At 40.5% G+C, this 16,676-nt stretch overlaps 1 protein-coding gene across 2 annotated transcripts; it reads left to right on the plus strand.

Moving 5' to 3' along the window:
* Positions 1-1,212: 1,212 nt before the first annotated feature.
* On the plus strand, positions 1,213-16,417 carry CENPI (centromere protein I). Of its 2 annotated transcripts, XM_008636185.2 has the most exons (20): positions 1,213-1,528; positions 2,191-2,325; positions 2,679-2,797; positions 3,870-3,977; positions 5,082-5,130; positions 5,445-5,491; positions 6,142-6,231; positions 7,114-7,242; positions 7,500-7,664; positions 7,905-8,025; positions 8,254-8,342; positions 8,654-8,771; positions 8,871-8,935; positions 9,492-9,577; positions 9,980-10,115; positions 10,872-10,996; positions 12,135-12,183; positions 12,344-12,577; positions 14,415-14,456; positions 15,255-16,417. In XM_008636185.2, exons 1-20 carry the CDS (start codon positions 1,330-1,332, stop codon positions 15,384-15,386), a joined length of 2,238 nt encoding a protein of 745 aa, XP_008634407.1. In that variant the 5' UTR covers positions 1,213-1,329; the 3' UTR covers positions 15,387-16,417. The 2 variants fall into 2 exon arrangements, with proteins under 2 accessions (XP_008634407.1, XP_017593088.1); XM_017737599.1 differs by lacking the exons at positions 1,213-1,528; positions 2,191-2,325 and having other exon boundaries at positions 2,686-2,805.
* Positions 16,418-16,676: the final 259 nt, after the last annotated feature.

The raw sequence follows: 16,676 nt of genomic DNA on the forward strand, positions 1-16,676 counted from the left end.
CCTCCGGTGCTCTGAGGGCACCGGGGTCGCTGTGCTGGGCCGGGAAGGCCTCGCCCCCTCGGTCCCCACGCGGTGCACCGGGCGGCCCTGGGGGAGTCGCCCCAGGTGGGGGCTGCAGGGGAAGGGATGAGTGGGCCGGAGGGTGAGGGGCGCTGGTGCCACGCTCCCGTGTCGGCACCGAGGGGCTGCGCAGGGCTGGGCTCGCTGTCAGCCAAAACTGCCCTTCCAGCCTGGTACTGCTGCTCTGTTCTTCCCCAAACCTTTCTGGTAGAACTCCTGCAGGACAAAAGAAAGCAAAACACATGTAGAGAAGGTGCTGAGGAAGCTGAGAGAAAGCTGTTGCTGTACTCCAGAGTGTGGTCACCGAGCTTTGCTGCACAGGAAAATGACAAACAAAGCTATAAGGAGATAGTGATGATTCTAACCTCGTGAAGAAATGAGAGCTGGAGAGGGAGTATGAATTGAAAATCATTCTGGTTTATTGTGTCAGGAAAGATAGGCTCCAGCAGTCCAGGGACAGGGGTGCACACTCTACCAAGTCCAGGAAATTGTAGCAAAGTTTCCTATTTTGTGGGTAAAAGGTTGATCTCTCCAGCATACTGAAGAGAATATCCCACTTTTTATGGCTGTATTTCACCCAGAGCTGTGCAGTTTGGCACTGTTGGTAGCTCTTGTGCCTCATTTGGAAATTTACCAAAATTGCTTAATTTTTCCAATCCTAGCTGGTTAGTTGGAAGGCTGCAGAAGAATCTAATTGGTGTGAAATTAGGAAGAAAAGTGTTATGATCCTCTAACATCTGTACATAACCTTGCAGAGAATCATGGCTTGTTGACTGGTTATATTGGTGTACACAATACAAGTAAGGAAAATAATAATGTACAAAATTAACTCAGAAGAAAACTTGATTGTGTTTTGCTAAGTTTCTGGTTATGTTGATATTTTTTTTTTTTTTTTCCAAAATGTTGTATAAGATTGTATCAGATAATTTTTAACTTGAAAGGAGCTTGTGTTAATGTGTACTTGGGAATTTTTTTCTTCCTTTTTTAATGTAAGATGAAAGTTTTGATACACTGTTGTCTGTGCATCTTTGAGGATCTTGTCTGATCTTTTGGGGAGCAGTCAGCTCTAAATTATTTCTTCTGAATTTACTCTTGTGTTATGCAGGATGCCTCTAAAATCTTCTTGTCAGGAAAATAAATGGTTTTTTTCCTTGCAGGGAACCAGCTCTTGGATGTTCCTCAGCTGATCTCTTTTCTTGCCTAATGAAGGATTGGCTCTCACATGACAAATGAGTAAAATTCTCCAGTCTCAGCTGGGAGTCTGAAAAGATGCAGCGAAGACAGAGTCACAAAACCCCAAAGCAGCCTCTGCACGTTCGCCGTAAAAGCCAAACTGATCTCTCTGCGTGGCGAAAAGGAGGGAGAATTGACTCTGAAAAACCTTTGCAGAGTCATCAATCTGCTAACGATCAGAAATATGATAGCCAGGAAGCGTCTCTAGAGCAAGCTTTGAGCTACTTGGAGACAGGTAAGAGCATTTTTAGGGTGGCTGTCTCGGATGGAGAAGATAATAACTACATTCTTAATTAAAAAAGAAACTCTAATTCACACCTGTTGTCCCTCTTTAATGCCTGAGCTATGTATTATTTCTTTAATGTCTTAGACGTTTTCTGTTACTACTATGTAAAGAAAAAGGAATAGCATAGAATGGTTTGGTTTGGAAGGACAAAACCCCCCTGCCATGGGCAGGGACACCTTCCAGTAGATCAAGTTGCTGAGGGCCCCATCCAGCCTGGCCTTGAGTACTTTTAGGGATGGGGCAGCCACAGCTTCTCTGGGCAACATGTGGCAGGGCCTCATCACCCTCACAGTAAACAATTTTATCCCAATATCCCATCTAAACCTCCTTCAGTCTGAAGCCATTCCTCTTGTCCTGTCACTACATGCTCTTGTAAGAAGTCTCTTTACATATGTCTTATTAAAATATTAATAATTTTAGAAGACTTTTACTTCTGTTTTCCCTCTTTAATCCGTGAGCTATGTAATGTTTCTTTAATGTCTTAAAAGTTTTTCTGCTTTGTTACTATGTCAAGAAAAAGGAGTATATGAAGGGACAGTTCAGATAAGCTGTAAGTTAATTTCTGTTCAGAAGTTGTTTCATCCTCTTCTTGCCCTGTTTGTTTTTCCTAGTTCAAGACCATGTTGTGCTGAAGAACAGTGTTCTGCAGAAACACCTGGATGCTGTGGAAAGCACTGCCCTGAAGCAAGGGCTGCCCCCTGAAGGGTTTGAGATACTGCTGAACGTGGTGCTCAGTGGCAAATTTGGTACAGCATTTGTATACTGCTGGTGTATCTTCTGTGAATGTGTCTTTCCCCTCTAATCAAACCTGCTGAGATAATGTGTTTATGGTACTGGTGGGTACTGTAGCATAAAATTAATTTTTCTGGCATGCTTTGGTGTAGTTTCCATTTTCTTTTGTTAAGCTGGAATGAATTATTTGTCATCATTTTGAGGTATAGGTAAGTCCTTACTAAATTCTTATACACTGTTACTTTGAGCAAGGAAGCTCTAAATAATTTTTTCCAGAGGGAATTTTGACCTAAGCTGCAAAACAACATTGAAGAACCTGGTACATGAGCACCATCTTATTTGAAATTGTTATTTTTTTTTTTTCCAGCTGATACGGTGAATACTCGTTTATTGAAGAGCCTGATTCCTGCCTCAGTGATACCAGAATGTTCTGTAGTTAAGGCTGTGTCTTGGCTCTGTGTCAGCAAATGCTCAGGCAACATCCAGGTAACTTAGTAAGTGTTTACAGTAGTTATTGCTTCTGCACAGGAACCATAAGAACAGGTTAGGTTGAGGAATCAAAAATCCTGAGGTTTTAATGTACAAGGTCTTACACAAGATACTGTCATTTACCAAGATTGGCAGAGATGCCCATTTCTGGAATGGCAATGGGAACCAAGATACACCTTATAAGTGTCAGTGGAGATTTGGTTCCTGCTTGTCTTGTACCTTTGAACTCCTCAGGAATGGTGTCTCCACCTACATTTCTGTGAAATACTTCTGCTATGTGAGGCATCCTTCAACTTCAGTGAGGTATCCCTTAGGTTATGTGCACCTTGGTTGTGGTGACGTGACTTAATGTTAGCAAAAGAGTCTTTTTCATGTTCACATGGTCTGCTCAAAGGTTTATGTGATAGAATCATTTAGATTGGAAAAGATTATGACCACAGAATCCAGCCATTAACCAAATGCTGCCAAGCCAACCATGTCCCCAAGAGCCACATCTGTACATCTTTAAAATCCCTCCAGGGATGGTGATTGGACCCCTTCCCTGAGCAGGCTGTTCCAGTGCTTGACAGCCCTTTCAGTGATGAAATTTGTCCTGATATCCAATCTCAACCTCCTTGGCACAACTTTCATAGCTTGTTTCTTCTTGACCTATCACTTTATTACTTTGGAGAAGAGACCGACCCCCACCTCACTTCAGCTTCCTTTCAGGGAGTTGTAAAGAGTGAGAAGGTCCCCCCTGAGCCTCCTTTTCTCCAGGCTGAGCCCACATGTGCCCCATTCGTTGGATTCCCTCTCCCAATCACCATTGATACACAAACAGGGTCCCATGGTTATAGAAACCAAAACCCAGTTGCCAGCAGCAGTGGTGGGGCCAGTTGTTTACCAGTGGAATCCCTTGGCAGACTTTCTTCATCTGAATTGCCCCTGAACTGTTTGCCTGTAGCTCTCTAGTCATCCTTGAGAATGGTGTGTATCCTTACTGATTGTGTCTCTGGAGCTGGTTTCTGATTCCTCTGCCTTGCTTTTGCCCATCACTTAATGTAACATGGTTTTTTTTTCCTGTCTGCAGCTGCTTTTTTTAAGGTGGCTGATCACAATGTTTGACTTCATTGATCGCAAGGAACAACTTCATGCCCTCTATGGTATCTTCTTCTTCTTCCTGCAAGATGAGAAGATGGTAAGGAGACATGAAGAACATATGGAAGTGACAAAATAAACCTAAATGTTCATTAGTAGTATGCATATTAATGCTAGAATTAGTCTGGAGTAGGTGGTGTTTAGAAACCATTTTCTGGTGGCTGAAATTTCTTATATTTTCACTTTGCATTATAAGATTGCTGGGTAATTTAGATCCATAAACAGGCAAATAAGGTAAGGTTGCTGTGGTCTGTTTGCTTAAACATGCTTCAAAGAATTGCTATGCTGTATCACAGAGAGTGTGACTCTATAGTCTATCTAAATTCCCAAGAAAAACAGTGGTGCAGCAGTCTCTGGGATTGTCAGACATCAGTAGCTGAAGTCTCCTGCTCCTGGGCAGAAAGTGACTTGTATACCTTGGGCAAAAAGAAAAAAAAAAACTTTTTGGAGCAGTGTTTATTTAAGGGTGAGAAGCTAATTGCTGTTCTACTTAACTGATTTGAAATACAGCTTGAAAGAGAACAAGCATTCAGGCAATTTCTGCCATATGGCAGCTGTAAAATCCAGGAATTTTGAAGTGTTTGGATTCAGTGCATATTAAGATGATCTTGGCAGTCATGTTAGGTATTAAATTGTTAATATTCTTTCAGTTTAGGATATTTTGTGGTCGAGACAAGTTCCCAAAGCTCTGAGTTATATTTCTTGTAATGTTTTTAATGGGTTTTGATTAATTTTAGTTATAATCTTTCCATAAAACTGGATTTAAATTCTTAATGTTTAAAATAGCTTTTTCAGGGATGATGGGTCAGTTGGAAAGTGCACCAGAGTTGGTTTGAAACTAATTTAAGATCCTTTACAGCCTCAGCTGCAGTTAGAAGCTCTAAAAAAGTATATTGGTTCAAAGATGCCTTTCCTTTTGAAAATGTAATTGCACTTTCACTGCTGACTCTTGTGATTTCTAGACCACGTTCCAAAAGAAATGATCCAAGTTAATTAAATAGCTTGGTTACTGTCAGGACTGCTCACAGTGCAGATAAATTTTAAATGAAGTTGATATTTGGGACTGTCTCTTGTGCTGCTTTTTGTGTGTCCTGCCTGTGTGTCTGCAGCAGCAGGAGAGCTCATTGCTGCCTTTGCTTTGCAGTGCCCCTACGTCTGCCACCTGCTCTACCTGCTGACCAGGAGAGAAAATGGTGAGTCTCATCTGTGTGAGCTGAAATACCATCTTGTTTCTGCTTCTGTTTGCTGGTACTGCCTTTCTTCCAATGCAGCTAATACAATGGTTAGCCAATATTGTGCTTTTAAGGCAAAGGAAGCATGAGTGGTAGTTCAGGCAAAATTTTGTGTAACACTTGCTGAATTGGAAACCTATTACCCTAGAAATAAGAATTATTGGTTCTGCTTGCTTTGTCATGACTTTATAATAAAAATGTTACTTACATAATTTTTGCTTAAATGTCTGATATGGTGTTTTTTAAATCCTTTATATTCTTAATTGTATTTCCAGTCAAGCCTTTTCGGATTAGAAGACTGCTTAACCTCCAAGCAAAAATGGTGAGTTGATTTCAGATCTTGTAGTTTGAACTATGGTTAATAATGCACTTTGTAAGACTGGTGTCCTTACACAGTGGAGAAGAGTGGATGGACTTGGAATTGTAGGTTTTAGTCTCTAGCATTAAAGTTTCTCTCTTGCATGTGCATCCCTAATTTTCATGTGTGTTTTGTGAGCACATGCAATGATATGCACAAAGCTCGATGTTTTGTGACCAGGTATGGTGAAATCTCTGAAGCAAGGCGCAGCTTCATTTATCTGTTACAGCCTTTAATTTTCTATTCATCATCCTTTTTCAAGTGGTACCAAAAATGACTGAAAAATGTAAGATTGTAGAGGACCTTGCTCCTTTTTAAGAAAAAAAACATTGCTGTTTTTTAGACAGCAGAAGACTATTTTTTATACTTTGATTGTTAAATTCCTTTTGATTAGTTATGACTGCAGGAAGGTCTTCAGTCCTCTTCCTATGGTTATTTCATTGTCCCAGTTTCTGTTGTTTCTGTCACTTTCAGTTTATCTGTGGTTACTTGGTGACATACAGCTTTAGAAATTTAGCTTTTACTGATCACTGGGGTTTTTTGTTCTAAAATACAGTATTCCGTTTCTATATTAAAAACATACCCCACATGTTTTCCCTCTTGTTATTTGACAGGGAATGCAGCCTCATCTGCAAGCTCTACTATCCCTTTACAAACTTTTCTGCCCAGAACTGGTGACCATAACCCTTCCTGGGAAAATGAAGGTAAGGAATTAGATTTAGTCAATTTGAAACCAGGATTTACTACAGTATTTGGAGCTTTCTATTTAAGCTATAGCAGGATTTACTGGTGAAGATTAATTCTATTTCCTCTTTTCACTGAGTAAAATCACGTTTGGATGAGGATTCCTTGCCTTTGTTTTGTTTCCTCTTCAGCATAATGAGATGATTTGGTATGGAATGACATCTGCCTTTAATGAGGATTACTTTAATCCTTTTTTTGCTGGATTTGACTTGTTTCGCACAATATTAAGTTCTGCAGGAAACAAACTAATTTGTCAAGGCATTGTTCTAATTGCTGATATTCTGAAGTAAAAATGACAATGGAAGTCAGTAAGTAGCTTTGCACTTGGAAAGTCTGTGTCATAGGAGAGAGAAAAAGCAGATAGAAAATGTAGGAAACTGATTTGTCAGAGCTGCAAGGAACAGCAAAAAATAACTCCCATTTTAGAGAGGCCTATGTGTGTGCTCAGCCTTTTGGCCACCTAGAAACATGTAGCAGAACCAGATAGATAACAGAAAAGAGCAGCAGGTGAGACCTAAATTGTGCAACAAAATTTTCTTTCAATGGGATAACCTTAAAAGTTTGAGGAGATTTTTGTTGTTTTTTAGAACAGACATTTAATTTATATGCAGGGAAGTTGAGTTTCGATAAAATGAAATTTGTTTTGTTTCGATCTGCTTGTGTATTTATATTGTTCTATACATTTATACTTTGCATTGTGCTGCACAGTTATCTGTTGAAGAATTTACATCTGTCAAGCAGGGTTGAGTGTCTGTGGTGACATTTATCAGAATAGAAACTGATCTTTCTGTTGCTTTGTCTTAGCTTGGCTTCTTGCATGAATGTCTGATTTCTGTTTCCAGATTTACTTCAAGAATTCAGACGGCCCATGGAAAGCAGCAATCACTGCAGTAAGGCAAAGAAACCAGGGGACCTCTCCCCTCTCCCAGACAGTGTTTTTAGGCATATGTCAACCTCAGTCACGAAAAAGGGTACGTTATGGGTCTGTGAGACACCCTAGAAGGTGCCAAGTAGTGGTTTTCATTATGAATGTTGGCAAGTAATGAGAGTCTGGCTTTATTTCAGCACTGGGAAGGTGGGGTAGCTGTAAAGAAATGCTGCAATCTATTTTAATGAAAGCCTGGATAACTTTTTTGTAAAACTGGGTCTTTCTGGGAATGCTGTTGATGAGTGCACCCATGCATTGGAAGCTGAGTCACTGCTAATCCTTTGTGTTTCTTTTCTACAGAAATGGAATGCCCACTTGGTTATACCTGCAAGCAGCACAAACACAAATAATTTAGAAGAGGACAAGGATAAGAACCATGTTAATTTGTACAATTCAAATGAGTCGTTTCCAGTGGAGCAGCTGCGGACATTCCCTCAGCTCCTACAACATATTCACTGTCTAGAGGTGAGTTTCAGGAAGGTCTTGGTGAATGTTTTGGGAGATCAAAGGACATTCCTCTACACCCTGTTTATATGTGAGTAGTGTGTGGGCTATCTAATTCGAACAGCATCTAGTCCTAACTGAGGATGCTGGATGAGTCCTGGAAATGGTCTTGTTGCTGGTAAAAAGATTGGACATGAGATTCTCTGGCAGTTTATTGATGTAAGTACTGAATGATTCTTTTATTTTCTTTTTTTCTTGCAGTTTCCTTCCCGGATGGGTTCAGTGCTAACAAACCCCTTATTGCTTCACTACATGAACTGTGTGAAAGATGAATCTATTTACCTGAGGCTCTACTATTGGATGGGCCAGATGCTCCAGGAAGGTAGGAACTTTAGTATTATCTTGTGAGGTAGAGGGGTAAAGGATGTCTGAGGCTTTTCACTTTTCAGTAAGGGTACTTTGCTATTCAGATTTATGGTGATAACAGCTACTGGAGGAGAACTACAGTTACTGGTGCTAAAACAGCTACTGGAGGAGAACTGATTTTGGTTTCTCATTGTGCTTGTTCTTGCTGTGCTCGTATTCAAGTGCAGTATTCTTTCCTGTTCAGAATGCTCCTGGTGTGTGGTTGATAACCCATCTAAAGAAGAATTCAAGAGCTTCCTGAAAACTATCTACAAGGCAGAATGTTTCTTGCAAGTAAGTGCACGTTTTGTGGAAGCCAAGGGTTTCACAAAGTCTTCCTGTAAAGAACTGCTGGAACTTGCCTGTTTCCTGTAGTATTTCTGAGACAGTGACTCAATGAATAAAATTACCTTTACCTATGGCAAGTCAATATTATGGAAATGGCCTTGTTTTCTGCAGGAAAAATAATCTAAGAATGATAATTTGAATGTCCTGGCAAGTTGTATGGCAGGAAGGAGGTGTAAGCCTCTCTCTTTCTTGAGAGTGATGTGAGCTGGCAAGTTGCAGTCAGATGAATTTTTGAATGTTTCCCTTCTGCTTTGCAGGAGGGCTTTTCTGCCTGTGAAGAGTTCCTTTATAAGACCCTTCCTCTCTGGGATGGCTCCTGCTGCCAGTCAGAAGTCCTCAGTCTCGTGAGTTGGATCCCCCTCAGCAGTGTCTCTGGTAGGTGCTGCAGATCCTTTGGGTGAGGTTGGACAGTGGGGATATCTCAGGGCATAGAATTTGTGCACTGATATCATGCTGCTTTCTCATTTGTTTCAGATATTAAGTCATATCTCTATGATCCCCTGGCACAGCTCTTTTTCACATCATCCATTTACTTTAAGGTAATTTAAGGAATACAATGGCTGTTTACTTCTATCTTCTATCTTCTACTGCTATCTGTACTTGTGTTAGGTGTAGCAGTCTGAGGGACTCTGTAGGGAACTTCTTTTTGAGAAGTCTGTGCCCAAACATGGTAAAATACATACTTACAGTTTAACTTCTTTGGGAAATTGGTGCCTTTAATATATCTTCTTTTTTTTTTTTGACTGGAATTAAGCTGGGGCACTGGAATTAAAAAGAACTGATAGCACACAACACAATAGTTCATTTGTCTTACTGTAGTTTTGACTTCAGTCACTACTTGAAATTCACATTCTCCAGGAAAGAGACAACACATACATTCAGTTCTATACAGCACATAAATTCAGTTATACAACTTATACAACATTCAGTTGTATATATACAACACATACATTCAGTTCTAGGGGACATGCAACTACATCACTGCTCATGAGAAACTCCTGCTGCCTCTCGTTGCCAGTTCTCAAGGTATTCTTTGTTTAGAATTATTTGCTTGCATAAATTGTCACCAACCTGATTTCTTTTCGCCTATTGCAGTGCAGTGTTCTTGAGAGCCTGAAAGAGCTGTTGCAGAACTGGTTAAATTGCAATGTGATTCAAGAGGATTTGGAGTTTTCTTCTTTGTAAGTTTGTCTTTAAAAAATGCAAACCACGTTCTGTGCACTGCTCGCCAGTGTACTTAGGTATATATTCTAGCCCTACCACCCAGCATAAAGACCAGCCAGAAGGTTAATAATGCTATTATGATTCTGCTATATTGTAAGCTACCTTGTCAGTCCTGTTCTGTGTCTTTTTTTAGAAGTATTTCTGTTGACAGTGGAAATTGAAATGCCCAGAATCCAAAATCCTCATAACACTGACAGCTGGGTGTTTATAATGGTGCTGATAACAATGTATGGAAGAACAAATGTCTGTTGCTGAGTGTTTGATGGGGCAAAAGCATAAACTTCAGTTTTGTTTTGCCATTTTCCATGTTGCTGTTTGCAAAGAGCTATCTGTAATGTTACGCCATGTCATTGCTGCAGGAACACCACCCTCTCTGGGCTAGTGAACGTGGTGGCTGAACTGGTCCACTTTGTGGGACGGATCTCTACTGCTGCTCTGCGTCTGGAAAACAATTCCACGTTTTTGCTCTACTTCATTCTGGATTTCTATGGCATTGTGTGTATCCCAGTCCTTTTGTCTTCCTTTTGAAGTACTCCTAAGGCTGTTTGCATTTTTTAAGCTAGAGCATAAAAACATCTTCCTCATTCTAATTTACAGAACTTTGTGATTAAATGCAAGAATATTCCAAATACTTGGTAGATCTACAGGTGAAGGCTGCTGTTGTTGCATCCATAGGCAGTACTAAATATGCTGCTAGAGAGTGGTTGCTCTTAAGTCAGAGGTGAACTGAGGAAGGAGAAGTAACAGGAGGCTGTAACATGGTTTTTTAATGCTGACTTAAAGAAAAGAACAATGATCGTTCAATTTCAAACGACAAATCTTTTTTCTTTTCTTAAATGTTTCCTTGAAAATGTGGGGTTTTTTTCCTAGTTTGTGCTGTAGGCAAGCTAAACAGCATCAGATAGCCTTAAGTCTATTCTCCAGCTTCCTCATGTCCTCTCTGTAGTTGTGCTTACTGTGAGCTCCAGCCGTGCTGTAACAGCAGCAACAGCTCCTACAATTTAGATTGGGAATAGTTAAAAAGCAATGATAGTTCTGGGATTTATTTGTAACTGAATTGTCCATTAAAAATGCACAAAACTAATGGGTAACAACAGTTGCATAAGACACCCTGGCCTTCCTTTTGGATGAAGTTGATGGATATGGCTGGAATGCAGTGTCATGCTCTCTGTTGCTCTTACCTCCTTGAGAGTTTGTAATAATCATTACTTTGGCAGTAATAATCAGCCTGGATGTGCTTCATTCCTGCAGGTGTGTGACATGTACCTGAAGTACAACCTGCCTTTGCTGATAATGCCTCCTGCTGGGGTTTTCTACCCAGCACTGCTCACCATGGATTCTGTCAACTTGAATCAGCTCTGCCACATTATGTACAGGTACTACAACAGGTGTGGGCTGCAGGGACTCCTTGTCTTCTCGTTCAGTCATTTGGAAATGAAATTACTTTGTTGTAAAAACCTGGAATCTACTTCTTGCTGTGCAAGGCAAAGGTGAAAATTCCACTTGTGTCCAGCTTTCATGATAAAGGATTTTATAGCTATAGTTCCTACTCTTTTTTTTTTTTTTCAATCTGTTATCCAAAATAGTGGGATTCTGACCTCTTTCCTGGGTGTTATTTCCATATCTTTGATGGGTGAAGGAAGAAGTTCCTCTATTGCTTTGAGAGAACTAAAGTCAGCCAGCTGGAATTAACAGTAGTAACTATGAAACTTCTCACTCCTATACTTAGGCTACTACGCTTGAGCTTTACCTTACAAATTCTGTCATGTGCTGAGTAGGAAGCACTTCTTCCACCTCCACACTCCAGGGATTTGGGACTGCCTTGTGCTGCTGGCAAGGCCAAAGACAGCACTGTTTATTGCTCTGCAGGATCCACCACCAAAGCTGCACTTCTTGGCCTTGTTAGTTCCAGTGGCTGCATCTGAGGAGAAAAGTAGCCAATAGCTGACAGCTGGTGCAGGGCTCTCCATGTGGCTTCTTCTCTAAGGAATCTGCAGGGTAATTAACATGACAGGAAGGTCTCTAGGAAATAAGAGGAGCTAGTGCTTATCATATAGAACAACTGTCAAGTTGCATTACTTCCACTTCCAGTGGCTTCTGTTTCTTTGCTTAGTGAATGAAAGTCTCCTTTCTTAAAAACACACTGCATTTCTCTGCTGATTTTAAGGCTGGTTGTCCATTCTTGTGTGTTGCATTTGTGAAGGTGACTGTCCCAGGCAAACTGGTCATGTGTGAATCATTTAAGAGACTAATCTTATTAGATGTGTCCCTACTCTGCTAAGTGATAAAGTCCCTTTGAATTCTTTTTCATGTCTCTCTCTTTTAAACAATAAAGTTTGATGATCTTTCTCATGGTGGAAATAAGTTTTCTTGATACATTCCTCCAGCTTTTTTCAACACAGGCATGTAGTAAAAATTTACAGGCCTCTTTTTCTTTCTTTTGTTTTTTTTTTTTTTTCCAGATATCGAACCAACTTGAACTTTTTCTTTCTTTTGTTTTTTTTTTTTTTCCAGATATCGAACCAACTTGGTGGCTGCAAAAGAAAATGAGCTGAGTAAAAAGGTATTGTGGACACATCTGTTATGTGCTAGAACAGACTTCAGCAAGGAATTGGGCTGAGTGGAGGGAAGGTGTTCTAATGACCATCTCTTAAGGACTGGAGGGAGCACACAGTTGCTTTGAGGATGTTATTTATTGATATTTTTTTTTTTCCCCCCCTCAGAAAATACTGCAGTTCAAGTTCAGTAGCCAGACATACCAAGAGTACAACCAGTACATAACAGCTATGGTGGGATGTCTGTGGACATCCAGTGTATTCGAGAAGGATATTCATCCTCAAGGTCTTCGTATGGATGATAAACTGCTGAGTAAAACTGCAGTGAAGGAATTAAAAACCAGCTTTAACATTGTCAATCATCCAGCCATGATGGGCTACTCTATTCAATTCCTGCATCAGGTAATGGTGTAGGCCAAGATTTGGGTTTTTCATGGCACCAGATGTTCTGTCTTCTCTGTTTCTCTAGAGAAGTGTCTCTGTGTCTTCGCTGACTTGTAGATGCAACTGAACTTTCAAAAGCTGCTGTGGCATTCTGTGTTTGTGTCAGATTAATGGCACAATTTGAAGAGTCTTTCTTTGTGTGGTATGAAAGCAGTTGAATGTATGAATGTAGCAGTTTTGGATGTGAAATTTGTACTTTGATAATTTTGAGATAGAACTAAAATAACTAATTAATGAAATAAATGACACTTCAGTAAAAGCTTACCAGAGGTGCATTTTGCCCCACAAAATAGGCAGTGTGATCTAAATATTTAAACTCTCAAGAAATACATGGTTCATGTTAGAATTTGTTAGCAGTGCTTTCTGGCTCTTGTGGTAGCTTTTTTGGCTTATTAAAATAGAAATACAAGTAGCTGCTTCAAGTACAGAGGTAAGATAACGTGGTGCTGTCTTGCATTATCTGCTGTGAGTTCTGCCAGGAATTCTCTTGAACTGTGGGTGCCCTCAAGTGTTCAGTGCAGCTGCTGAAGAGTGGAGGGAGCAGTTTGCCAGAGCTGTTACTGTCCCAACATGTGTGTGCTGCTCCAAGAAACCGTGTTTTGTAGGCTGTCCAAGGGCTGCACAAAGATGCCAGTTTGCTGTGAGAAATGCTGGCAGGCTCGAGGCAAGCGTAGGTGTGACTCCTGGAATGCAGCAAGGGGCACCTGAGAAGTTGAAGCAAAGAATGCTGGTTAGGAACACTTGACAAATTTGCCTTTGTTATGTGCTCAGTGTCCTGAATCAAGCTAGTTTGTGTCTTACTGCTGAGTAAACTCAGATTTTGTCTTTGCTGAAGGAGGCTATTTTGGTTTTGTTAGACCAAGGAAAAGAGGTTGTATATATCTCCTATCTTTTGTCCACATAATTTTTGTTCTGAGGCTTCTTAGAGTCATGGAATACCCTGCAGTGGAAGGGACCCACAAAAGTCATAGAGTCCAACTCCTGCCTCTGCAGGACAGCCCAAGAATCCCACCCAGTGCCTTGAGAGTGTTTTCCAAACACTTACATTCTGTCTGGCTTCATGCTGTGACCGCTTCCCTGAGGAGCCTGTTCCAGTGCCCAGTTGCCCTCGGTGGGAAGAACCTTTTCCTAATATCCAACCTAAACCTCCCCTGACACAGATTCCTAATTCTTTGTAGGTTTTGCACATTTAAATAAACCCCAAACTACAAACCAACAACCATAAAACGAAACCAAAACCCACCCAACCTCAAAATCCCTTAAAAAAACCCCCAAACCTTCTAGTGGGGAATTCTTGCATTCTCTTCCTACTGTAGAACTAGGAGAGATTTTGCTTAGCAGCTATGACAAATGCGTTTTAAGGCAGGAGGAAATGATGTTGAGCTGCAGGGACACATTTTCCTCAGCAGTGCTGAGCACCAGAGGGCACTGCTCTGCAGCACTGGGGGAACACAAGCACTGACCTCGGTGTCAGTTCTCTCTTCTTGCTCTTTCTCATTGTTGTGAATGTTTTGAAAAGGAATCTTTTACACGGTAGAGAGACAATGGTAAAGATACCTGTGAATATTCCCTGTTGCAATCCTGTAATGCTGCAGCACAGGGCAAGAGGGTCCAGATGTTGCCTTGCCACTTATGCATAGAGTTTGATGCTGGAAGCCCCCTCTGAAACAGGATTAAAAATCTCTGAATTTCTTTGCATGCCTGCAATTCCTTATTTAGGGGGGGGACTTAGCAGAGACCCAGCAACTCTGGACATACTTTTTATTGTTTTATTGTTTTATTCCCTTTCCTTAAGATTTGTCCTGATGATACCACCTTCAACTTCAAATTAATTAAGGTAAGATTTCTTGCTTTAGTAAATAAAGCAGGCAATTTTCAGCAGCTGTGTTGAAGACGATGAGGTTATAATATTCACCAAACTCACAATTGTAGAAAAATTTTGGAAGGGGAAAAATTCCAGCTGTAGGCTTTGGTTCAGTCTCTTAACAGGGCCAAACAAGAGGACATCAACACCTGAGAAGTTATATATCTGTGGCTAGTGATTTGAGATTTTATGTATTTCCTCCATGACTCAGTGCAGTGTCAGGACAGGGCTGTTTATTGCTCTCTGCAGGCTCCAGAAAAAGTTACGTTTTTGATGCGCTTAAAGCTCATTGATAATGCAAATTCTGCTTCATATTATATTTCTGAGACAGATGTGTAGCTTTGTTACAGCTTTGAACAGGAATCCTCCACTGAGCAAATACAGTGGCAGTTGGTATCCTTTCCTGTATCACGGTGTACTTCAACCCTGACCTGGAGGAATCACCACTAGTGATGGAAGGAAGGCTTTAATATCCATGTTCATTTAGTTCCTGACATACTCCATTGATCCAATAGACTTCGCTCTTTCTAGAACTGGGATTTATAAAAACCTTCAGTATTAAAGAAAGATCATGATTCAGTCTAAGAATGTGAATTGTGTAATTGTGGGCATTTGAGAACAGCAGGTGAGCCTGTACACCTGTGGGTAGTTACAGATGTCACACAACATGTGGATGTCCCACAGGAAGGCAGGGTTTGCAGACCTTTTCAAATTGGCTTAAGAAAGGTAAAGCTTTGTTCTGCACATCTGACTCTTCTTTCTGGTTTACAGGGGAAGAGGTGGGACTGGTATCTGGAATATCTCTACTCCCAAGGTTTGAAGGGGCTGAAGGTCTTTATTGAGAGCAGCATCCGTCGTGTTTCCCAGGCCTCTCACAGCAAAGCAGCAAGTGTGGAAGTGTGACCCTGGGACTCACTGGAATTCTTCTGTCATCTGGAGCAGACTAACAGACTCTACAGGACTGTGTCACTAATTCTTCCTTCCTCAGAGGAAAGAAACAGAGCAATTACTCTTACCTGCACTCTTGTACTGACATCTCTCTTATGAAAGTGAAGACACAGAAGGAGTGTTTAGGCTGGCTTGGTTCACTAACACTGAACCCCCTCTTGTCCCTGCTAAACTTCTCTGGTCTGAAGCTGATGAGCTCTGTGTTATGTAACATCCACCTTTTTCACCCTAAGTGTTTCCCTGTTGGAGTATCTGTTTTGATTGAGAAACAAACATTTTCCATCTCAAAATTGCAGCAAGTAGTGGTGCTTCATTTATAGGTAATGTTGACCCCGACCTGCTTTGCCTTCTTCAGCAGCACATAATGAGAAACAACTTAATCAGCCTTTCAGGGTGTGTGTGTGTGTACTGGATTGGAGCAATGTGAGTTTCCCAATCCCCTGTTGTACCCTCTATATAGTGACTTTTAACAGGCTGACCAAGCTGACCTTCCTGAAATTAATTTTCATTTTGGGGCTTACAGAACAGACTTTTTGCTAACTTTGGTTATGATGATGTCCTAGTGCAGCTGGAAAACTTGGTGTTCAGTTGATGGTTTATTGATTTGAGCACTTTTACAGTGTTGCCACCAGCTCACCATTTTCTATATTGATAAGTGCAAATGTAGCTTTCCTTTTTGTGTTTTTAGCTCTGTAGGTGTTGTATATTTTGTGTACATATGTATAATTTATATTCTTTAAAACGTTTCTAATGTGTTGTTTTGAAAAAGCTCTTCTACAAAATGAATCTTCTTCTGTCATTTCATTTTAAGTCTGAGTAGAAGTTGAGAGAAGCTGAACTGACGTTTCCAAAATTTGAATGAACTGTGTTTTTCTGCTGTACAACAAGGTTGTAACCATTTGAGAATTGGGTTAGATTATATTGAATTTTGCATTGTGAATCTGTACTTTGGTTCAGTAAAGGAATCAGTCCTGAGAGCAACTGGAGCCACTAAAGATGTTTGCTTTCTTCATCCCCTCAAAATCAGACTGCTTGAGTACCACAGTTCTCAGCTCAAGTACATCTGGTTAATATGTCTAAAGTATTGCCCTTCTCATTCAACTGTGTTATCACAAGTAGAATACGTACTGCTTGCTAATTTTTGTCAAAAGAAACAGATCTTCAAAACCCTGATTATATTTTTTCAACAGGAGAAATATTAAATTAAATATAAAATTCCTCCAAGTGGATATGTTTCAAGAGGTG

This window comes from Corvus brachyrhynchos, unplaced genomic scaffold (assembly GCF_000691975.1).
Source record: "Corvus brachyrhynchos isolate BGI_N302 unplaced genomic scaffold, ASM69197v1 scaffold346, whole genome shotgun sequence".
Taxonomy (NCBI): Eukaryota; Metazoa; Chordata; class Aves; order Passeriformes; family Corvidae; genus Corvus; species Corvus brachyrhynchos.

Excerpts from the sequence above, each read along its gene's own strand:
- CENPI (XM_008636185.2), top strand. The coding sequence starts at position 1,330 with ATGCAGCGAAGACAGAGTCACAAAACCCCAAAGCAGCCTCTGCACGTT. Across the intron at positions 5,131-5,444 it reads GCTGACCAGGAGAGAAAATG|TCAAGCCTTTTCGGATTAGA; the intron begins GTGAGTCTCATC and ends TTGTATTTCCAG. Across the intron at positions 10,997-12,134 it reads CTCTGCCACATTATGTACAG|ATATCGAACCAACTTGGTGG; the intron begins GTACTACAACAG and ends TTTTTTTTCCAG.